Below are 24,995 nucleotides of genomic sequence, written 5' to 3'. Positions count from 1 at the left end.
AGCCTTAGTTTTCTCATCTGTAAAAGAGAAGATAGTATGATCTGGCACTTCTACTTTTGGATATATACCCAAAAGAACCGAAAGCAGGTTCCTGAAGAGATACTTCTATACTCATGCTAACAGCAGCATTATTTATAATAGCCCAGAGGTAGAAGCAAACCAAATGTCTACTGATGATGAATGGATAAACAATACGTGGTATATTCATACAACACAATATTATTCAGCTTTAAAAAGGAGGGAAATTCTTTTTTTTTAAATTTTTTTATTGTTATGTTAATCACCATATATTACATCATTAGTTTCTGATGCAGTGTTCCATGATTCATTGTTTGTTCATAACACCCAGTGCTCCATGCAGAACGTGCCCTCCTCAATACCCATCACCAGGCTAACCCACCTCCCCACCCCCCTACCCTCTAGAACCCCCAGTTTGTTTTTCAGAGTCCATCATCTCTCATGGTTCGTCTCCCCCTCTGACATACTCCCCTTAAAAAGGAGGGAAATTCTAACACCTGCCACAACATGGATGAACCTCCAGGAGAGCATACTAAGTAAAACAAGCCAGTCACAAAAAGAGAAATACTGTGTGATTCCACTTCTATGAGACACCTAGAATAGTCAAACTCATAGAGATAGAAAGCAGAATGGTGGTTACCAGAAGCTGGAGGGTGGGGGATATGGGGAGTTGTTTAATGGGCATGAAAAAGTTCTGGAAATTGTACAACAATGTAAGTATACTCAACACTACAGAACTGGACGCTTAAAAATAGTTAAGATGGTAAAGTGTATGCTACATGTATCTTACCGCAATTAAAAAAAAGAGAGATAGTAATACCGGCTTCATAGGATTATGGTAAAAAGTAAGGGGAGAGGGGCGCCTGGGTGGCTCAGTCATTAAGCGTCTGCCTTCCGCTCAGGTCATGATCCCGGGGTCCTGGGATCGAGTCCCGCATCGGGCTCCCTGCTCTGCGGGAAGCCTGCTTCTCCCTCTCCCACTCCCCCTGCTTGTGTTCCCTCCCTTGCTGTGTCTCTCTCTGTCAAATACATAAATAAAATCTTAATAAAAAAAAAAGAGTAAGGGGAGATAACATACATAAAGCAGTAAGTGCAGAACCCAGCATATAATATGTACGTGTTCTCTGTGCAGTGTTTATAGTTTTTTTAGTAATCGTGTGTGTGTGTGTGTGCGTGGTTATTTCACTTAAAATGATTTTGTAAACACTTCTGTAGTTTTTATAAATCACCACGTTATCAATGTAATGGCCAACACAGAATTTTACTTATTGCCCCTCAGTTTTATTTCACTGTCCTCTTGTGCCTATATTATTAGACCAAATGATGTGAGCATTTTTCATCAGCTGCTATTTTGTTATGTGATGTGGAAATAACTTGAAAATGTAGAGCTGGATCTTTAGGAAAGGATAGTGTGATACATAATAAGAATTATGCCAGCACACAAATTCTTTGCCAACCACTCAGCATTCGAATGCTCAGAGGGAAAAAAAAAAAGCCAACACACTTTCATAGGGATGGTGTCTAAATTATGGCCTGATTAAAACAAAGGGATATATATAGGACTCGTAATGCCCTGGTTGGTATTAAATGCCACCACTCTGCATAGAGAAATACAAACAGATACTAATGTATCTATTTGGGCATTTTAAACTAATATAACCAGGCCTTCCGTACTCAAGAGAAGAATATCACTTAAACACTTTTGAAAACTTATAGGGTCTTATGTTACATGTGTGTGTGCTTCCCTAAAACTTTATCTTCCGCAAGTAACAGATCCTTGATTTTTATTAGGGTATGAGGCCTCCACCCCCTTCCCCAACTAAAAGACATTTCCCAGCCTCCCTAGCAGCTAGGGTGGCCATGTGGTTAAGTAAGTTCTGGGTAATGAAATATAAGCAGAAGTTACAAACGCCTTTCAGAAAAACGCTTTAAAAGGGAAAGGGCATGCTTTATCTTTTCCCTGCATCCTTCTTCCTTCCCGCCACATGGAACTGACAGAGCATCACCCATCCCTTAGAACCACACATCCCCCAGCCACTCCCAGGCCCAAGGATGTCACACAGCTGATTCTCCCCAAGAGACCAGAGGCAACTGCTGTTCCTAAAACTCCCTGGAGATCCAGAACATAGCTCACAGTGGGGTGTCCTTCTGAAGCCTCCCTACCTAGACAACACTAGCAAAAGAACGCCCTCTCCCCATCCCCAGTCTGGCCTGCAAAAAAGGGATAACCCAAACAGCCTCTACAGAACCAATGACACCCCAGAGAATGTCCCCTGGTCCCTGGTCCTGAGTCCTGGGGAAACGGGACCTTGCACAAATTCCCTTCACTTCTCTGAGTTTCCATTTTATGAAAGGTAAAATGGAAACTAACCTACCTGTCCTATTTGCAGGGTGTTCTGTCCAAGTAAGACTATGAATGCAAAAGCATCTTAATTTACAATGGAATCAAAATATAATGAAGTCTAATGACACTTAGAGCCACAGTCAAGAAAGAGCAGAGTGGCTGGAATGGGAGGGGGAGAATTCCAGGAACTTATCTTGAAGATATCCTTATAAAAGTATACAGAGATTTGTCTCCATGAGACTCGCTGCAGCTTTATTTGTAACATTTAGACGTAATATTGTATAAAATAAAATATGGTACATCAATATAACCAAATACTATGTAGTTAATAGAAAGAATGAGGTAAGTGATAAAAGAAATGAATAGCACAAGCATATCAGCTGGCATTATGGTGCCAGGACTAAAATCAGAAGTGGTTAAAAGGGGTGACCTCAACTCCCAGTTAAATGAGATGAACAAAGTACAGAAGAGACGACAGGGATGAAAGCCGCCCACACACCTGGGAGATGAGAGGCAAGTGGAGGAGCGTGCAGATCACAGACAGCAAGCTACCGCCTCCATCCAGAAGCGGACACCTACGAGAAGAGTTCACAACCCCAGAAACCTGGAAAAGCTCAAACCTGGAGCCACCAGGAACCAGAGAGTCTCCAGACTGGATACCAGTCAGGAGTGGAGAGAGATGCTGGACTGAAAGCAGAGCAGTGGGTGGGAGGACCTTCAGTCTCCTACCCCTATTGGCCCCTGAAATACCAGCAGTCAGGTAAAATCCTTGTTCCAGGAGGGATTTTTCCCTGGAGAACAGACACCTGGGGGTTCCACCAAAATGATCAGGTCTCTGTTTAGTGACTCTACAGCTGACAAACTGTCTAGACACAGTATTTCATCGGGCTTTTGTGCTGCACATTGAAATTCAGACGAGAAAGGCTCAACAGATAACTAAGGGATGCTGTTAACGTAAAAAGAGGAGACCAAGAAAATAAACGGAAGAACTCGAGGGGACAGAGAGACAAAGCAGGGAGCAAAAGAAAACGGGGGGGGGAAAAAAAAAGCAAAAAGCCCACCAATTAATATCCTCAGAGAAAAACAAGAACAGGGTGCTATTAAAACAAGGACAATGAGAGAAGATGCTTTCAAAATTCTAGGAGACAGTAATTTTCAATCCGGAATTCCACACTGAGTGAAACCATCAATCTACAGGAGTGGGTATGAGGGTAGAATAAAGATGTTCAATCACATAAGGACTTACGAAAACTATCTTCTATGAATGCTTTCTTAGAAAGTTCCTAGAGTTAAGATTCCACCAGAAAAAGAGAGTAAATCAATAAGACACAGGATCCAGGAAAGAGGCAAAGGAAAGTCCCAGAAGGCCTAGAGAACAACTAATACAGACTAGAGCAGGAGGACACGGAAGGCTACAAGATGGATGTCTCAAGACAAGGGGAACTGTTTGGCCATGTGAAAAACAGGAATCAGATGGGTTTTATATATCTGTCAGAGTTTGGGAAGAACTGGTACATGATAATCAAACCAATGAAAGCAAATAACAAGGGATCAAGACCAAATCTGTATTTATTATACATTATCACCAGTGAACAGTAATTGAATAGTGAATACTGATTTAACCAACAACTATGATATATCTATACTGGGAGAATGGATGAAGGGAAATGGGGGGCAGGAAGCAGTAGTAGAACACTAATTTAAATTCTCATCTTCTTTAACAGACCAGTAAAAGATGTAAACTGATAAATCAGGAAATACCAACATAAACCTACATTTAAAAAAGGAGACAAATATCCAAAGAAAAAACTAAAAAGTTTGGGAAGTAAAACTCTAGGCTGGGGCAGGAGACTGCTTTTGTGTTAAAAGCCTTGAAGTACTCTTGACTTTTAAAAACTATGTTCATTAAACTACTTTACAAATAACAAAAAATAATTAAAAAAAACAACAACAACTGGTTACTTCTAGACAGAGAGACTGTGTGAGGGACTAGGGTGAGGAAAATTTATTGCCCTCCTTTTGTTCACTTCTGTATTGCTTGAATTTCTTAAATCGTACGCATACAGAGGCTTTTTTTTTTAATTTATATCGCTTAATTCAAAAATTTAATAAACTATTCATTGTTTCACAAATATAAAGACTTATATTGCCTCTGCAGGGTCTACAAAATGCCAGCCCTAAATTCACAGTTACCAGTGTTTGCAGATCTCGGTTTTGTGGTTTAGCCTATACAGAGGCTTTTATAACTTAGGAAAAGAAAACATTAAGTAGTTCTATGTATTGTCACAGTCTAGCCAAAGGCAATTAAAAACAGGCAAAAAATAACAGATTTAAGAAATTCTAAAGAGTCTCTTAAGATTTAGTGACTTACGACGTGTTTAATCCCATGGAACAGAACATTGCTGTTATATATAAATGTAAGAAAAATTACAAAGCTAACTTATGGAACTCTATTTTCAAGACCCAGTAACTGATTTAGTAAGTCACTCAGTGACAGGTTAAATCTGAGAAGTGCAGAAGTCTAGGACAATTCCAGATATGTCTATGATCATCCATGAAAGTTAACTATTATTATTTTGACCAGCCTGTGAACCAAGACAGCAGCTACTTTCCCCCCTTTTTCCTATTAACTGCAAATGGTTAAGACACTGCTTATTTTTGTCACTGGTGTCATATCCCTCAAAGGTCTCTGATCGAATTTTCTCTTCAACAGACTCAAGCTTTAAGATCAAAGCTGCTCATTATATATCTGGCATTACCGTATTTATTTACGTCAGAACAAAATTTGAACCCCAACAGATCCCTATCACTTCTGAACTGACGATTTTTGACAAAGCTCCAACACTGAGGCTTTTCTGAGCACGACTTTTACCTTTCCCGGGTGGAGAAAGTACTCTGACAGTTCCTGAAATTCAGGACTTAGCTGCTCACTCACTTGCTGTTGAGTTTAACTAAGAGTATTTACAATCGAGAGCTGCTGAAACTCACAGATGATTCATGTTTCCCTGCTCCTCCTCAAAACAAAGCAGATTTTACAGGCGTTTTAGCGTCTCGCTAGACACAAAGAGAATAAAGTTAGGCTGGCAGCGGGCGGCGGGAACTCTTGAAAGTGGTGCCACCAGCAACGCTGAAGCCACGCAACGACATTTACCTTTACTCGTCTCCGTTTTCTCCCCTTTTCTTCCCCTGGAACCTGCTTCTCTCCTTTCTTTCGCTTTTTCCGCTTTCTGTCCTTGTGTTTGTCATGATCGTTTTTGTCTTCGAAGAGGCTTGAGTCGTGCCCCGAGCTGCCCGTGGAGAGCTCGGTGACTTCGTTCCCTCCCACTTTGAGGACCAGCTTCAAGGGCTTCTCTACATACTCTTAAACAAAAGGAGAGAGCCTCGATTACGGGCGGGACGCGCCGGGCAGCGGCCACCATGCAGAGGTAGCGAGGCCAGAGGGAGAAGGCGGCGCCACGGCCGCGGCGGCTTTGGGCACGCAGTGGGCGCCCCGCGAAGCACCTGTTGACCGACGGACACTCGCCCCGAGGGTGCCCCGAACGCGGCGGGCCTCTGAGGGCCGTGTCAAACCTCCCGGCAAGAGCCCCGCCGGGAGCGAGGGGTCTGGGGTTCGAATGCGGCCCCCGCCTGGGGGGGGGTCTGCGCGGCCTCCGGCGGGCCGCGCCCCCTTCGCGGGTCCCGGCCTGCCCGTGGGAGCCGCGGCCCCCGGCCCGCCTCGAGAGCTCGAGGGTGGTCTCGAAGGAGCGAGGACCCTCCTCCCTCCCCACCCCACCCCCACCCCAGCCCAGGGCCGCCGCGGCCTCGCCGCCCCCCACCGCAGCCCACTCCTCACCCTCGTAGAGGTGTTTGTCCGACTTATGCTTCTTGTGCTTCTTGCCCATATCCGACCGGGCCCCAGTGCCCGCCCCCCGCGCCAGGCCCAGGCCGTGCGGCGCCGCTTCCGGTCCGGGCCAGGCAAGCGGAGGGCGGGAACGGGGCCCGCGAGACCCCGCGCCGCGAGGCAGGGGGGCGGCGTGCGCCGGGCGGCGCGAGGCCCCTCACGAGAAGACGGCGCGCGAGACCCGGCCGTAGCCGGAGAGCAGCGGCGGGGCTGCGAGCGGCCGGCGCGGAGGCGGGAGAGAGGGCCCGCCGCGCGCGCAGGGTGCGGCCGGCTGCCCGTGGCGGCCCCTGGCGGCTGGAGGTGGCGCTGCAGGCCGCGGGCCGGGGGCGGAGTCCGAGCCGGGGGCGGGGTCCACTGCTCAGAATCTCTCTTGCCTCTCTCTCTCCTCTCTCTCTTCCTTGCTCTCCTTTTTCTCTTTCTTTCCCTCTTCTCCACTCTCTTCCTCCCTTCCCTCTCTTTCTTCCCTCCTTCCTTTCTTTCCTTTTCTCTCTCTCTGTTGGTCTAATTGTCTGTCTGGCTCTCCTTCCCTCCCGCTCTGTCTCTGTCTCTCCTTCCCTTCCTCTCTCTGTCTCTGCCTCATTGTCTGTCTCTCTGTTTCTGTCTGTCTGTCCCTCCCTCTCTCTTCCTCTGTTTCTGTCTGCCAGTCTTTCCGTCTGTCCCTCCCTCCCTTCCTCTCTGTTCCTTTCTCTTTCCTCCCTCCCTCCCTCCCTCCCTGCCTTCCTCCCTCCTCTCTTTCTCCCTTCCCTCTCTCTTCCTACCACTCTCCTTTTTCTTTCTATCATCCTCCCCCTTCCCTGACTCCTTGTTTCTCTCCCCCTCCCCCTTGTTTCTGTCTTCCCTTTGACATTATTTATTGAACCCTGTACTGGATGCCAGATCCAGCAAATCCAGCACATTGGTAACTAGAAGGATTCTAATCTTAAAAACAAAATAAAACAAAAAACCCTTATGTGCTGACATGTAAAACTGTAACTAAACTGTAACTAAAACAACATCAAAAAATATGAAACCGAGTGTTATTTGGTAAGATCCATATATGGAAATAAACGTTGACATCTGGATGAAAAGGCTGCAGTAGAGCTGAAGCGGATTGTTTTAGTGTTATGCTTCTCTCTATTGTTTGAAATTTTTTTTCATGTGCATGTTAAGTTTTTTCAAAAGCTTCTGTTTATTTACTTATATTTAGAGAGTAGGAACAGGGGGAGAGGGAGAGGGAGAATCTTAAGCAGGCTCCATGCTCCATGCTCAGTGCAGAGCCCAAATTGGGGCTCCATCTCCACCCTGAGATCATGATCTGAGCTGAAATCAAGAGCCAGATGCTTGACTGACTGAGACACCCAGGCGCCCCAATGTTAATTTTTTAAAAAAATGAAAAGAGAGATACAATTTAGAAATTAACTTGAAAAGAAATGATGAAAATGTATCTATTAGAGCTGTACCAACTGAGAGTCCGGACTAACACCATTGCTCTTAGATGGACATCTACTCCTTGATGCTATTTTAAGCTTTTCTCATTCACTCTTATCCTCAGGTGCTGAGCCCTACTGGGGAGATGTTATTTTTTTTTAAGATTTTATTTATTTATTTGAGAGAGAGAATGAGATAGAGAGAGAGCATGAGAGGGGAGAGGGTCAGAGGGAGAAGCAGACTCCCCGCTGAGCAGGGAGCCCGATGCAGGACTCGATCCCGATCCCGGGACTCCAGGATCATGACCTGAGCCGAAGGCAGTCGCTTAACCAACTGAGCCACCCAGGCGCCCCTGGAGAGATGTTATTCACATTCCTGTTCATCGGCATTTACCCAAATATAATATTAAGATGTATTTAATATAACACATCCGGGGATGTTGGCTACAGGGAAACAATATAATGTTGATAATTTTCCACGACAACTTCCTAAGCTAGGAAGAACAGAAACATTCTTTTTTTTTTAATTTAATTATGTTATATTAGTCACCATACAATACATCATTAGTTTTTGATATAGTGATCCACGATTCATTGTTTTCGTATAACACCCAGGCACAGAAACATTCTTACTCCCATTTTGCAGATGGAGAAATTGATGCCCAGAGAAGTGAAGTAAGTTTCCAGTTAGTGGTAGAGGCTGGACTCAAATGCAGGTTTTCTGAATTTAAATCACAAGCCCTTTTTACATGTGAATATGGTGAAGATGTCTTGACCATCTCTACTTTTAACCTTATAAAGCCCTGTGTATTTTCAAATAAGCCCATAATCACAGCCTTCTCTCAAGAAAGGATCTTAGTCATTTATACTTTAGTAAAAATTTGGACCTCTGGATCACATCTCCCAGGAAGATTTGTAGCTTTAGCTTGAATTCCAACCATAAATTGTAGACTTGTAGTTCAGGACCCTATGGTTGGAGTGTGACAGAAACCCAATTGGAATTATTTCAAGAAAAATAAAAAGATTCTAAATGAGAAGATTTTCTTTTTTTTTTTTTTTTTAAAGATTGTATTTATTTGACGGAGCGCAAGCAGAGGGAGAGGGAGAAGCAGGCTCCCCACTGGGCAGGGAGCCCGATGCAGGACTCGATCCCAGGACCCTGAGATCATGACCTGAGCCGAAAGCAACTGCTTAACAGATTGAGCCACCCAGGCATCCCAAAATAAGAAGATTTTCAAGTCAAGCTTGAAGACGGGAACCAGAGATCTGATGCTGGCTGGTATCTCTCTCTCTCTTTCTTTGTTTTGTCTCTGTGTACATTGGGCTCCATCTTTTTCTTTTTCCCCTCTATATGGCTGAAAACATGGTTACCATAGCTGCTTCCTGATTAACTGGAACAACAGTCTCTTCTCTGTCAGCTTCACCCAGGAAGAAATGCCAGAGAAGGGCTGATTGGCTTGGGTTGGGTCACATATTTTATGGACTGGTGAATGGGAGATTGATCCAGCTTGGGTACCAAGTCCACCCCCATGGCCAAGAGGAGTCAGAGTCTGTGACGGCCAGGCCCCATCAGACCCTCGTGGCTAGCCAGGGAAGATAAAGTTTCTCGAACAAAAGGAGCTGCTTTTTCATGAAGGCTAGAAGTTGTTGCCTCCCTGTAACAAGCTTCTCTGGCATCCACGAGGTGGAGTCAGAGTGGGGGAAGAGGTGTTGTGTTGGGGAAGAAAACTCCAGTTGCTTTGAGATCAAGCCACCATTGCCCCCTAAGTATAGGGCAAAGCTTGGTTCAGCTTCTCAATCATTGGCTATAATCTTTTTCTTTAAGGGGGACTGCGATGTCAACTCTCCCCTGTGGGTCCGGCCTCTGCTGTGATCTGAGTTTACCGCTTTGCTTCCCATCATCTGGTGTGCTTCCCCAGAGAAGGGGCTGGTCTCATTCCCTTCATTCCCATAGCAGCACAGTGACCACTACTCTCTGCAAATGCCCTGCACAGCTAGCTCACTCTGTGTGTGTGTGTGTGTGCGTGTGTGTGTGTGTGGTGTGTCTTTTCTCTGACCAGCCTGGGATGGAGGAAAAGGGTCTAGTTAACTCATTCACATTATGGAGTGAGTAGCCGCCCTCCTCCCCTCAACAGAGATACTACACAGGTCCCAAAGCGTTCACAACAGTGAAAAATGAGTAAGAGCCTGAAGCAGAAAACACCTCACAGAAGTTCCTGGGAGATAGAAACCCTGACTTATCCACTTTTTAAATTCCCGGCTCCAGGACAGAGCCTGGTACATAAAACGCACCAGAAAATGCTAGCTGAACGGAACTTAGTGCAGACTCTAAAGTGACCCCTGGAGACTCCTGCCTCCTGGTATTTATGCTCTCCAACTGAGTGTGGAAGGACCTGGAGACTTGTTTCTAGCCAATAGGATATGGCGAGGGTGACGAGATGTCACTTCTGTGATTCAGTTACTTAAGACGGTGACTTCTGCACTGGGTGTTATGCACAAACAATGAATCATGGAACACTACATCAAAAACTAATGATGTAATGTATGGTGATTAACATAACAATAAAAAATAAAAAAAAGAATTAAAAAAAAAGACGGTGACTTCTGTCTTGCTAGCCAATTGCATTGCCTTCTTGGCTCACATGCTTCGAGGAAGCAGGGTGCTATATTGGAGAGGTTCACATGCAAGAAACTGAGGGCAGCCTCCTGCCAGCAACCGGCAAGAACTGAGGCCGTCAGTCCAGCAGCCCCTGAGCCATTGACCCTGCCAACAGCCACCTGAGCTTCAAAGTGAATTCTTCCTCAGTGGAGTGTTCAGATGAGACCTCAACCTTGCCTCACACCTTGACGGCAGCGTTCAAGGGACCCTGAAGCAGAAGGCCTAGGTAAGCTGTGGTCACACTCCTAATCCACAGAGACTGTGAGATAATAAAATGTGTGTTCACTTAAACCATTACGTTTTAGGGGAATTTGTTACACAGCCATAGATAGAGCATATACAAGTATTATCTCAAACAGGGAAGTTTCTGAGCCTGCTGCATATCTCAATAAGGACAAAGGTGACAGCAAATGAACCATTGCCTGTGCAGGGTACTTGGGTGGAGTGTTGCACACACTACCTATCCTCTTTTACCCTTTTCCTGGCCTGGTGAGAGGAACACTCTTGTCTCTGCCCCACAGGTGGAGGAAACTGGAGCCTGAAGAAGTCAAGTGGCTTTTCCAGGTTCACACAGCTTGCCTGTCTGGGATCTGAATCCATGTCTGCCTACCTCCCAACCCTACATTCTTTTTTTTTTTTTAAGATTTTATTTACTTATTTGACAGAGAGAGACACAGCGAAAGAGGGAACACAAGCAGGGGGAGAGGGAGAGGGAGAAGCAGACTCCCCTCCTGAGCAGGGAGCCCGATGCGGAACTTGATCCCAGGACCCCGGGATCATGACCTGAGCTGAAGGCAGACGCTTAACGACTGAGCCACCCAGGCGCCCCTCAACCCTACATTCTCACCAGTAGGCCACCCGGCTCTTCAAAAAGAGGGCCAGGAACCTCCGAAGTTTCTTCCTACATGTTTGGAATAGCGTCAGATGGAAACAAATTGCACAAGAGGACTCGTACGCTCCTACAAACAGGTAGGAGTGGATGTTTGCGCACGCAGAGGATCGGAAGATAAGTCAAAGCATGGAAATAGTCGTCATTTGCTGTTTATGGATTTCTGGGGTCCCGGGAGGCTAAATGAACAAAGAGAATCTGGGCAATGACAGACGACTGCTGCACATGAGGGAAGACCACTGTCCTGGTGGAGCTGCGGGTTTCGTGACTCCTGAGCAGGAGGGTGCTTCTGACCTGGGCTGTGAGGGGACGCCTCTTGGCAGGAGCTGGTTGTTTCCCATAAGGCGATGAGGTCTTCTCTCTCTCGTGCATCCTTATTGGCTGAAGAGGAACAGGACAGTCTCTCGGGAGAGGCTGAGGTTGACTCTGTACCTTGCTCAGTCCCACCCAGCCCCTGCCTACATCTGGGGGCCTCTGCCACTTCCCTCGTCGTCCACTTTGCTGCAGCTTTTGTGGACGCAGAATGGGTGCCTCCTCTTTCCAAGGTGGACTGACCTTATGTGTTTCACCAGGTCCCTAGAACACAAAGCTCTGGGGATGAGTGTTAGAGCACTAACACCTGTTGACCATCTGCCGTGCACACACTGCCAGCCCGGACCCTGGCTCAGTGTCCTCCCTGCAGCCCCCACAGGAGGATAGGTTATGTCCCTGTCACAGAGGCTGGAGCTGTGGCAATGCCAGGACCAGACAGGAACCACAACGGCCAGAGGGTGGGAGTCAGAATTGGAAGCCAGGCCTCCCAACCCCTGGACCAGAGTAACCCTATAGCTCTGGAGAGGGACAGACTGGCTCATCTTGAGCTCACAGTTGGCAGCTATGTGACGTTGGGCACATCGCTTCACCCCTCTGAAGCTCAGTTGTCAGTCTTGGAACAAGGGCAAGAGAATCAGGTCTACCACTTCATAAGGTGGTTGTAAGGATGAAAAGATAATGTGGTCAAAATGCCAAGTATTAATAAATGCTAGCTGCTAATATTAATTTTTAAATATTTTGCGATCCTTTAAAAACATACTCGAGGTAAGGTCATTTCCCTGATCAAAAGTGTTTCATGGCTCCTCATCTCACTCAGAGTCAAAGCCGAATCCTTACCTTGGCTGGCAGGCCCGATCCGGCCCCCATTATCTCTCCAGCCCCGCGTCCTTCCCCCGTCCCTGAGGCTGGCCACGCTGTCCTCCTCACCTGCTTCTGCCTCACAAGCCCGCTTCTGCCTCAGGACCTCAGCGTCTGCTCTTCCCTGTGCCTGGAGCACCCTCCTCTCGGCTCTTGGCCTGAATCCTGCCCTCGTGGCATCCTGGTCACGCAGGTGGACTGCCTCAGAGAAGCTTCTGGACCAGTGATCCACAGCAGCACCTCCTGACTCCTCACCCCACGTGGCTCAGCTTCTCTTCATGGCACACGTGGCCACCAACATCATGTTACATATCTGCTACATGTCTGTGTGCATGTTAGTCAACTGTCTCCCCCTCAGGACGCCCAGCTCCCTGAGGACAGGAATGGGGCCCACATCACTCACGGTTGTGTCCCGTGTACCTACCATAGAGCCCGGGCTCAGCGCAGGCCCTCACGAACTATTTGTCTGACGAATGAATGAATAATTATGCTGTTTTATGATGATGATTCCCTCCCACGTTCTCCCCTGAGGGTCTTTTGGCTGAGGACAGGAGGTGACTGGTGGCCTCCCAGGGAGTCTGAGGAGGAGGAGAGAGGCAGTGAGGAAGGCTGGCCACTGGGGGGGGTGGCATTCCCAGGAAATGGCCTCTGCTCAGCTCTCTCGGGGCCAGGCCTGTCTGCAGAGGACTTGTTGCCCAGCGGGTGTGAGGCCATGGCAAGCCAGGCCCTTAGCAGCCCCCTTGCTCTGAGGTGTGCCAAGCTCCCCGCCCAACCAGACCTTTGGAACTTGGTGCCCCTGTGGAGAGGGAGCTCTGGGACACAGCTGATGTCCTGGATGCCTGACCCTGGAGTAGAGTGTGGCCTCCCTTGGTTGGGCAGCTCTGGGAGATCCCGAGGAGACTCTTCACAGGCCTGACAGAAGAAAGCGGCTTACTGGGCACTGACCCCATGATCCTGTCAGGCTGAAAGCCCTGAGTATCAGGGGCCTCCGAGACCCCTCCTCCCCCGCCCACGGCCCTGCTGTGTTCCTCAAATCCCCCTCGTGCAGCTGTAGGCCAGGCGAGGAACTCCCGAGGCCAGTTGTCCACATGCTCCTTACTTCTCTCGGCTTCGTTTGTGTGGACCTCAGCCTCCTCTGGGGAATGGGCAGAACCAGCCCTGGGCGCTTGTGTGGTTGGCATGAGGATCAGGGGCAGTGAGGGGTGAAAAGGCTTCTGGCACAATGAAGGCCTTCCTGAGTGTGGAAGACCAGAGAGGGGGTCGGGGGGGGGGGGCAGGAAGAGCTGTTTCTCTTGGATACTCTGGGGGGCGCCCTGCCCTTTGTCCTGGGGGGAAGGGGAGCGAGGAGGCATTTCCCAGAGCCCAGGCCCCCACAGCTGCAGCCGGTTAGTGGGTGCGGAGGGCCCCGAGGGGGCGAGGCTGGCTCACTGGGCAGCTCTTTGGGGCTGCAGTGGCCTGAGGTGATTCCCTGTGACAGGCTGTCAACAGGGCAGCTCGCAGGGCTGCTCATGATCACAGGTGCTGCTTCCCCAGCTGTCTGCCTCTGAGTGAACAAAAGGCAGGCGGCGGATGGCAGCCGTCCATGTGGGGAGCTTGTGCTCCCCTCCCCTCGTGGCCTCGGAGCTGGTTGCGGGAGGGCAGCGAGTCCAAGCAATGGTGCCCATTGCTGACAACTGCGAAAGTTATTTGGACTCAGATTTTGCCAGGACAGGGAGAGAGTTTTTTTTTTTTTTTTTTAAGATTTTATTTATTTGACAGAGAGAGACACAGCGAGAGAAGGAACACAAGCAGGGGGAGTGGGAGAGGGAGAAGCAGGCTTCTCACCGAGCAGGGAGTCCAATGCTGGGCTCGATCCCAGGACCCTGAGATCATGACCTGAGCCGAAGGCAGACGCTTAAGGACTGAGCCACCCAGGCGCCCCTTGGACGGGGAGAAACTTGGAACCCCTGATCAAATAGGAAAGAGACAGCACGAGCACCTTCCTCCCTCCCTGCCCCCCTGCCTCTCTTCATCCTATTTTCTTGACTGCCTACTATTGTGCCAAGTGCTGGATCACAGTGAAGGCAAAATAGACCTGGTCCTGTCCGCGTGAAAATCACAGTCACACACTTAACGGGTGATTGCACACACACATGTAGTTGACCCTTGAGCAACTTGGGTTTGTCCACAGATCCACCACGCGCAATTTTTTTTCCATACAGTGTAGTACTGTAAAAGTATTTTCACTATGATTTTCTCAATAACATTCTTTTTTCTAACTTATTTTGGTCTGACGCACACATATAAATACACCTATAAATATGTGCTAATCAGTTGTTTATGTTATTGCTAATGCTTCTCGTCAACGGCAGGCCATTAGTAGTTACGTTTTGGGGGGACCCAAAAGTTGTACACAGGTTTTTGACTGCATGGGGGGTCAGCACCCCTAATTCCAGAGTGGTTCAAGAGTCAGATGTATTTAACTGCAGTTGTACTAAGTGTTAGGAAGGAACACAACAGAGTGGTGATACGTTATGCTGTTATGGTAAGACTCTGACACAGCCTAGGGGTTCAGGGCTCCCTGCTGAGGAAGCCACCCAGGGTTGGGTGCCCTAGAAGCTGGTGGGGCAATCTGTTGATGGGAGTCTGTTTGTGGCAAAAGGAAACAGCAGGAAGGGAGTGCGAGTCGCAGGGTAGGGCAGGGCAGAAGCCAAGGGAGGTTGGGGGCCTCTGCCTAGCTCAGTCACACGGAGGTGCAGGGAGGTGGGTGTGGGGCGGGAAGGGCTCTGCAGAATAGTTCACTGGAGGAGAGGGGCCAGCCTTTTGTAGCCGGGGTCAGGCGGAGAGGTCAGCCTAGTGGTTTTCCTGACCCCCACAGAACCACTCTAGTCTATGCAGGGCAATCCTCTGAAGAAGTTGGTGGCAGCGGGCCCTCAGCAGCCAACACTGACACCTGCAGGAGGTGGCATGTCCTGGGGACAGGTGAGCTGGGCGGGGCATCAGCAACATCCACTAGCGGGGCGGAGGGAATCAGCATATTCAAGGGCAAGGAAGGGAGAAGGCCAGTTCTAGAGCAAGAAAAATGAGGGGACACTGGGGGCAGTGCCCAGAGATAAGGCTGGGCTGGGCAGAACCTCAGGAGGCATGGCAGAGGTGTTTGATTTTATTCCGGGGTGCCACGGAAGGCAGTGGATGTGGGCACATGACCGGGTTTGCATTTTGTCAAGAGTGCTTGGGCTTCTGAATAGAGAAGGAATTGTGGGTTTAAGAGACAGGGCAGGGAGAGCAGCTAGGAGTTGACGTTGGACTTCACAGTGGGGGTGAGGGTGGTGGTGGCTTGGATTATATGCAGGCAAGGGGCTGGTGCAGTGGGATAATTTGAGAGTCACTTAGGAGGAAGAATCGAAAGATGCCTGTGAATGAGCAGGAAGCTGGTGCCTGTGTCTGGGGCTCAGAGGAGAGGCTAGGTCTGTCTGAGAAGAGATTTTTGGTCTAGAGATGTCTTTGGAACCCCAGGAGTGAATCAGACCACCCAGAAAGAGAGAACAGAATGACCAGAGAAGATAGAGCCTTGAGGACTTTGAATATCAAGGTCAGTGGACGATGAGGAAGCAGGAAAGGAGATAGAAGAGCAGCAGCCCGGGGCAGGAGAAAGGCTCGGAGAGTGGGACGCGCCGGGAGGATGCCAGCATCAGAGCCGGCCCAGGGCGTGTGCAGGAGGGAGGGGTGCCAGGCTGCAGTGAGTCTGCAAGCTCTGCAGGGGTCTGTTCAGGGCTGGAAAGCGTGGCTCAAACAAGAAGAATCATGCAGGCAAGAATGCTGAGGGGGGGATGCCGGGGGAGACAGCAGCTCAGAAATGGTCGTGTAGGCTTGGGACACGGTCCACTATCACTCCTGGAAACCCTGCTCTGAGAACAGAGAGTCGCTGTGTGCTGTGGCTGTGGGTTGGCTCTGTGCCACCCAGATCTCTAAGTTCCTGGCGCTGCAAAAACCAGCCGTGGGACCTGGGACATCCATTCTGCTTGCTATTCGCGGCCGCAGAAAGACTAGGCTGCTTCCTTTTAAACTTGGTTGGTTCTGGGGAACCACTTCTGATGTTCTGTCAGTGTCTGATCAAGTTTTATTTTAAATGTGTGTGTATATTTTAGGCTTTTCTTGATTCAGCTATTTAATTTTATGCTTATTTATTTCTTAATTTGTATTCATATGTTATAGATAAAGTTGAAAATACAGATAGGCATAAGGAAGAAATTTTAAATTGCTTATAATCCCACCATTTTCTGTAACGTTTTGGAATATGTCATCCCAGATATTTTCCAACTCGTTTTTCAAACCGGAGTTTGGTAGTGATTCTCATCTCCTTGCCTCGGGAGACATATTCACTGCTCCATTACTGCATATTCTAGAGCCTCGCTCCTCAAAGTGTGGTCCACGGACTGGCTGCATTGGCAGTACCCCAGAGCTTGGGAGAAATGCAGAATCTCTCGCTCCATCTCAGAACTGTGGAATCAGAACCTACATTTTTAGTTTTAATTTTTTTTATTGTTATGTTAATCACCATATATTACATTAGTTTTTGATGCAGTGTTCCATGATTCATTTTTTTTTTTCCATGATTCATTGTTTGTGCATAACACCCAGTGCTCCATGCAGAACGTGCCCTCCTCAATACCCATCACCAGGCTAACCCATCCCCCCACCCCCCTCCCCCTAGAACCCTCAGTTTGTTTTTCAGAGTCCATCCAGAACCTACATTTTTAACATGATCCGTGGTGATTCATATATATGTATTAAACTTTGAAAAACACTGTTGGAGAACATTGGTTTATACCTAGGCTTTATTTTCTTGGACAAGAAACAGGAAGCCTCTAGGTTAGAACAATTAGACACCAAAGGAGAGCTTTGATAAAGTCAGATATACACCTCTGTCAATGTTTTGACTCAAAAGCTCAATGAGGGGGGGCACCTGGGTGGCTCAGGCAGTTGAGCCTCTGACTTTTGTTCTCAGGTCATGATCTCAGGGTCATGAGATGGAGCCCCACATCAGGCTCGGCACTCAGTAGGAAGTCTGCTTGGGATCTCTCTCCCTCTCCCTCTGCCCCGCCCCCTGCTCACATTCTCTCTAAATAAATAAATAAATAAAATCTAAAAAATAAAGGCGGTTCAATAGTGTGAAAAGATCTGCAGATTCAAGGGACTTTTTAACTTATCCCAATTATTAAAATTTTTTAACTATAAAAAAAACTGTGATGAAACCCCCCCATATGCAATTATATATATTTTATATAACCAGTTTTTAAAAGATAATTTTTAAGGGAAGTTTTAGTAAGATCACAGAAGATGAGGGTAAGGTACAGAGATTTCCCGTATACACTATGCCCTGACACGTACATAGTCTTCTCCATTAGTAATATCCCCCACCCAAGTGTACATCTGTTACAACTGATGAACTTACATTGATACATCATAATTACCCAAAGTTTGTAGTTGACATTAGGGTTCACTCTGGGTACTCTATATTCTGTGGGTTTAGACAAGTATAATAACATGTGCCAATTATTACATTATCATATGGAGTATTTTTACTGCCCTAACGACTTCTGTGCTCCATCTGTTCTGCTCTCCCTAACCAGCCCCCTGACCCCTGGCAACCACTGGTCTTTTTACTGTCTCCATAGTTTTGCCTTTTCCAAGATGTCAGGGTTGGAGTCATATAGGATATAGCTTTTTCAGATTGGCTCCTTTCACTTAGTAACATGCATTTAAGATGCCTTCACATTTTTTCACGGCCTGCTAACTAATTTCTTTTTAGCACTGAATAATACTCCGTTGTCAGGATCACCACAGTATATTTATCCATTTCCCTCCTGAAGAACAACTTGGTTGCTTCCAAGCTTGCATAAACATGTATAAAGTTACTATAAACATCCGTGTGCAAGTTTTTGTGTGGACATAAGTTTTCAACTCCTTTGGATAAATACCAAGATAAATACCAATATCTAGCCCGATTGCTAGATTGGATGGCAAGAGTATGTTTATTTATTATTAATTAATTAATTAATTAATTAAAATATTTTATTTATTCATTTGAGACACACACAGAGAGAGAGAGCATGAGCGGGGGGAGAGGCAGAGGGAGAGGGAGAAGCAGGCTCCCTGCTGAGTCAGGAGCCCGATGTGGGGCTTGATCCCAGGACCCTGGGACCATGACCTGAGCCGAAGGCAGACGCTTACCATCTGAGCCACCTAGGTGCCCCAAGAGTATGTTTAATTTTGTAAGAAGCTGCCAAACTATCTTCAAAGTAGCCATACTATTTTGCATTCTTACCAGTGACGAATGAGAATTCCTGTTGCTCCACATCCTCACCAGCATTTGGTGGTGTCATGTCCTGCTTTTTGACCATTCAAATAGGTGTGTAGTGGTACTTGACTATTGTTTTAGTTTGCATTTCCCTGACGACATATGATATGGAGCCTCTTTTCATATGTTTATTTGCCATCCGTGTGTCTTCTTTGATGAGGTGTCTGCTAAGGTCTTTGGCCCATTTCAAAATCAGCTTGTTTGTTTTCTTATTGTTGAATTTTAAGAGTTTTTTGGTATATTTTGAATAACAGTCCTTTATCAGATATGTCTTTAGCAAATATTCTCCCAGTTGGTAGCTCATCTTCTCATTCTCTTTACTGTGATTCACAGATCAGAAGTTTTTAATTTTAATGAGGTCCAGCTTTTCAATTATTTCTCTCATGAATTTGTATGCCTTTTGTATTGTATCTAAAAAGTCATTGCCATACCCAAGGTCGTCTAGATTTTTTTTTTTCCCATGTTATCTTCCAAGAGTTTTATACTTTTGCATTTTACATTTATGTCTGTGAGTTAATTTTTGAGAAGGGTGTAAGGTCTGTATTCTGCTTCATTTTTTTTACATGTAGATGTTCAGTTGTTCCAATACCACTTGTTGAAAAGATTATATTTTTTCCATTATATTTATTTTATTCCTTTGTCAAAGATCTGTTAACTATATTTATGTCAATCTATTTCTGGGCTGTCTATTCTGTTCCATTGACCTATTTGTCTATTTTTTTTGGCCAGTACCGCACTGTCTTAATTACTCTAGCTTTATAGTAAGTTTTGAAGTTTAGTGTCAGTCCTCCAAATTTTTTCTCCTCCAGTATTGTTTTGGCTATTCTGGGTCTTTTGCTTCTCCATATAAGCTTTAGAATCAGTTTGTCTAGATCCACAAAATAACTTTCTGCGATTTTGATTTGGATTGCATTGAATCTGTAGATCAAACTGGGAAGAACTGACACCATGACAATATTGATTCCTATCAGTGACCATGGAACATCTCTGCTTATTTAGTTCTTTGAGTTCTTTCATCAGAGTTTTGTAGTTCTCCTCATGTAGATCTTGTACATATTTTGTTAGATTTATACCTAAGCATTTCATTTTTTGGGATGCTAATATAAATGGTATTGTGCTTTTAATTTCAAATTCCACTTGTTCATTGATGGTTTATAGGAAAATAATTGGCTTTTGTATATTAACCTTGTATACTGTAACCTTGCTATAATCACTTATTATTCCAGGCTTTTTTTGGGGGGGTTGTTGTTGATTCTTTCAGATTTTCTACATAGATGATCATGTAATTTGCAAACAAAGACAATTTCTTTCTTCCAAATCTGTATTTTTTAAAAGATTTTATTTATTTATTTGACAGAGAGAGAGAGAGAGAGAGAGAGAGCACAAGCAGGGGGAGTGGCAGGCAGAGGGAGAGGGAGAAGCAGACTCCCCACTGAGTGGGAAGCCCCATGTGGGACTCAATCCCAGGACCCTCGAATCATGACCTGAGCTGAAGGCAAACACTTAACGACTGAGCCACCAGGCGCCCCCAATCTGTATTTTCTTTTCTTGTCTTACTGCATTGGTAGAACTTCCAGCATGATGCTGAAAAGGAGTGATGTGAAGGGACATCCTTGCCTTGTACCTGGTCTTAGAGGGAATGCTTTGAGTTTCTCACCACTAAGAATGCTGTTAGCTAGCTGTAGGTGTTTTGGTAGGTATTCTTTATCAAGATGAAGAAGTTTTCCTCTATTCCTACTTTCCTGAGAGCTTTTTTTTTTTTTTTTATCATGAATGGATGTTGAATTTTGTCAAGTGCTTTTCTGCTTCTACTGATATGGTCATGTTATTTTTGTTCTTTAGCCCACTGATGCAATGAACTACATTAAGTTATTTTTAATTTTTTTATTAAGGTTATTTATGTATTTATTTGACTGAGAGAGGGAGAGAGTGAGAGAGGGAGAGTACAAGCAGGGGGAGTGGCAGGCAGAGGGAGAGGGAGAAGCAGGCTCCTCTCAGAGCAGGGACCCCCGATGCGGGGCTCAGTCCCAGGACCCTGAGATCATGACCTGAGCTGAAGGCACCTGCTTAACAACTGAGCCACCCAGGCACCTCGTGATTTTTGATTGTTAGACTAGCCTTGTAACCTTGGATAAATTCCACCAAATTATAGAGTATAATTCTTTTATACATAATTGTATTTGATTTGCTAATATTTTGTTGAGGATTTTTTATCTATGTTCAGAGGATCTGTAGTGATGTCCTCTTTCATTTCTGATATTAGTAATTTCTGTCCTTGCTCTTTTTTCCTTAGCCTAGCTAGAGGTTTGTTGATCTTATTGATCTTTTCAACAAATGAAGTTTTGTTTTCATTGATTTTCTTTATTGATTTCCTATATAACCAATTTTTATACCTGGAAACAAATACATCAAAATTTGGGTCTTCATTGATTTTAAAAAAGTAAATGTTAAACTTTTAACTGAAAAGATAAAACACATTTGCACTAACAAGGTACTGCTTTTGTTTCTTTTATACAGGAGTTCTGCTTATGACTTCTTTTGAAATGAGAAGTTGCTAAAGATCTTTGAAAACCACTCAATGATATGATCTCCAGGGGCCCTTCCATGGCTCTGTGATTCAGTTAGATAAAATACTGTTGTGATCGGATGTTTTTTTAAAATATCTATCTCTTAGTAAACCATATAAAGTTATACAGACTAGTCAAGTTTGGGTGTGCGGTTGGATAAAGTCATCTGGAATACAATACAGGGTAAGAGCACAGCACTAGAATTCAGGATGCCTGGTTCTCACTCTTGTATTGTTCAGCCTCCATGTGATAGTCAGAATACTTTTGTTTGGTAGTATCTGAAACCCACCTCTGATGAGGCTGAGCTTCAGGAAATGCTACATCCAGGAGCTCAAGTGATGTCACAAGATTCAGGCTCTGCTTCCTCTGCACTTGTCCTATTTTGAGACATGCTCTAATGGCCTCCGATAGCTCCAGGCTGACATCCTCATAGATCTATTTCAGAGAAAAGAGAATGTTTCTTTCCCCAGTGTTCTAGCAAAAAGTCATGGGGTTATTTGATCTAGCCAATTTAGATCTCATGCCCGCTCTGAACCAATCACCATGAAAGGGTGGGGTGGGGGTGGGGTTGGCTATGATAGTGGTAGAATTCAATGACAGGCCAATTCTTATCTAGCCCTGGAGCTTGAGTAGAGGGCTGGTGCCACCTAAACCATGTGGCCTAAGTTAAGCTCCCCAAGAAATGGTAAGATGCTGTTACCACAGGATTGGAGAATGCATGCTGGGTAGGCAAAGCAATTTAGTAGAAACAAAAAACAGTTTCTTAAACTCAGCTCTCTACCTGCCTTAAGGGGACTTCAGTTATGAGGGCTGATGAGAGAAGGATGTGTACAACAAGGGGGGACTAGTAAATGTTGTGAGATGGATGGAGCCCAGAGGCCCACTGCTGTGTAAACTTGGCCGGCAGGCAATACCTGGTTGAATAAAAACACATGGTATTTAACAAACAGAACAGGCTTCACAAAACGTGAACTCTTGCCCCTTATGAGACTGGTCACCAATAAAGAGCTGGCAGAGAGACTCTTTCTGACTAATCACATTCTGGTTGGCCTGGTTGACTCTTGCCCTGCTCATCCAAGAGGCAAATGTGCCCATTTGCTTGGGGAAATACGACCAGAGAAGCTCTTTCTGCTTCTTTCTCTGCTGTGATCTTGTCTTTCAGAGGCCAGTAGGGATCAGACTTGGAAATGCTGACATTGTTAGCCCCAGGGGAAAATTTGTGAGGCTCAGCCAGATCTATTTATGTCAAATTTTACAATGTCATTGGGTTATTCACACTTGGAACTGCTGATATTATGTTGTAATTGTTTAACGCGACATGTAGGTGATTTGGAAGGCGCTGATTGATGAATGGCCATCTCTTTCTGGTTCCTGAGGCAGAAGAAGGAAAAACAAAAGTTTCCCCTTTTTTCAGGAGGGAAAAGCTTAGAGTGGTGGATGCAGCCTTCTCCTTCATCCCTGCCTGTTCAGCTTTCACTTGGGGTAAAGTTCCCTCCTCAAAGCCTTTCTGGATGCCCTCATTAGGAGGAAATAGCCACTCATCTCTGTGCCCTTGACACTGACTTAACCAAGAGCCACCATGTCTTCCAGCTTCCACTCTGCCCCACTCTCAATCCACTCTCCCCACGACAACCAGAGGGACTTTTACAAACATAGATGAGCTTAGACTGTTCTGTTGCTCTGTTCACAACCCTTCGGTGGTCTCCCTTCACACTCAGATAAAACCTGCGCTTTTGTCCTGGCCCCAGGCCCTCCTCTCTGACTCATCTTGCACCATGATTCACTTTGACTCATTACACTCCAGAAATAATTTTCCTAATTTTAGTCTTTTGAACATGCCATACTCTTTTATCATGCAGGACCTCCATACAGGCTGTTTGTTCCCTTACTCTGGAATGCTCTTCCCACACTCTTCATATGGTTGGCTCCTTTTCATCTTTTACCACCTCAGAAAGGTAACTCCCTAAACCCTGCTTAAATGAGTCTCCTTTTAGTTTCTTTCATAGCACTTTATACTTTTCCTTTTTCCTTTAAACATCACATTTACAATGACATATTTGTTTATCATCAATTTCCCCATTAGACTGAGAGCTTCATGAAGGCAAGAGCTGTGTCTATTTTTCTTTTTGTTCACTGCTAAATCTGCACCTGGCACTTAGCATGTACATACACATTTTTGATTAGAGGATTGAAGTTCTCACTTATGGTAGGCAAGACTTACTTCTGTGTTCTTTCTGGCCAAGATGATTTCTTCTCCCAAGAAGGGACTAAGGGTAAGGGGTTGTGTCACTCTTACCTCTGGCTCCCTCAAAGAACTTAGCATGGTGTTTAGCCCACAATAGGGGCTCAGTGGGGGTTGTTGAATGAATTCACATTACATGTACTCTTCCTCTCTCTCCTAACTGGTCAGCCACTCCTGGAAGAGGCATGAATAGTGACCTATAGGACAAGACTTCAGAGTTGCCAAGCAATGGCAAATCTAAAACTCTCCTCTGCTGCTGTGTTGTGGTCTCTGAGTTTCTACCACAACAGAGCCAGGACAGGCTCTAAGAATTATCTTCCAAGATGCAGCATATCTGGACAGCCCTTGAGTCCATGCTCTCGCTTCCAGAGATATTCATTAGGCAAACAGTGATTGTGTTAGGTCTGGGGGGGGTGTCTCAGACAAGAACAAGACACAGCCCCTGACCTCAGGAGGCTCTGAGTTTAGTAGAAGAGTTGCATAAGTTGGCCCTTTCTAGCCCTATGGCCTTGGACCCATTACTTCTCCAAAGCTTCGGTTTCCTCATCTATAAAATGGGATAAAAAATGTACCAATATCATTGCTGATATGAATTATCATATTGATGATAATGATATTATGATTTATATGATATGATTGATATTATGACTGAATTATCATATTGATGATATAAGTTGATGCATGGAAAGTGCAGAGGACAGGGTAGGGCTCAATAAGGCTTGGCTGTAAGGATAGCAGTAGGTATCTGCTATGCTCCGGTTGGTACAGGAGTCACCTACCTGCAGCCCTCTGACCACCTCCTGTTTACCATCATCTCTAGGCAAGGCTGCTCCCTGGTGGTAATTATGCAGAATGACCACCCGGCCTGGACCCCTGCCTGTTCTATCTCGATCCTACCAGGCGTCCCAGTTTTGGCCTTTTGCTTGTCGGGTCCGTGATATTTCCCAGACCTCCCCTTTTGCTAGGTTCCCACGGCTGCCCTTCCTGGTCAACAGGGTTCTCAGGTTGCCTACAGCTAAGAGACAAGTCAGGACAGAGGCAGAGAGAGGCCTCAGTATTCAGTGGTTGTTCAAGCCCATGTGGCACCAACTTCCCTTTTTTTCAGAAAACAGTACCCTTGGTTCCCTCTGGGGAGCCTCCTCCCCAGACCCAAGCCCGCCAATGAGGATATCACATCCGCCAGTACCAGTGACTGGTTCAGGAGTGGGCACGTGACCTAAACCGGCCAATGGCAGTATCACAGCTGCCCGGGCCAGTGATTGGCTCAGGGGTAGACATGTGACTGGGGCTTGGCCAATGAGAATATCACAGCCCTTGATGTAGTGATTGGTTCAGGGGTGGACACGTGACTGAGGCTTGACTTGGGTGGGATGTTTTGGTGAAAAGGTTTCTCCTGGGATTGATAAACTGGTAGTGTGTGAGCCTAGAGCTTTGGGCCTGAGAATAAAGGTAATGTGGAAAAAAACAGAACATAGAGGAA

The 24,995-nt window shown here is 46.0% G+C and overlaps 1 protein-coding gene across 4 annotated transcripts in view; it reads right to left on the bottom strand.

The window, feature by feature from the left end:
* The window catches only part of BRD7 (bromodomain containing 7), a 42,335-nt gene extending 35,884 nt beyond the window's left edge, over positions 1 to 6,451 (bottom strand). Inside the window, exons 1-2 of one of the 4 annotated variants that reach the window (XM_025852375.2) lie at positions 6,195 to 6,451; positions 5,514 to 5,722 (exon numbers count right to left, since the gene is read on the bottom strand). In XM_025852375.2, the coding sequence (XP_025708160.1) occupies positions 5,514 to 5,722; positions 6,195 to 6,243 (258 nt within the window). In that variant the 5' untranslated portion in view covers positions 6,244 to 6,451. The remainder of the gene's footprint in view (positions 1 to 5,513; positions 5,723 to 6,194) is intronic. The other 3 variants (XM_025852376.2, XM_025852377.2, XM_025852378.2) reach the window with 3 other exon arrangements.
* Between the last annotated feature and the right edge of the window lie 18,544 nt (positions 6,452 to 24,995).

Source organism: Callorhinus ursinus, unplaced genomic scaffold (assembly GCF_003265705.2).
Source record: "Callorhinus ursinus isolate GAN/ISIS: 27379988/994484 unplaced genomic scaffold, GSC_fseal_2.0 scaffold56, whole genome shotgun sequence".
Taxonomy (NCBI): Eukaryota; Metazoa; Chordata; class Mammalia; order Carnivora; family Otariidae; genus Callorhinus; species Callorhinus ursinus.
This window is presented reverse-complemented; position numbering and strand designations above follow the sequence as displayed.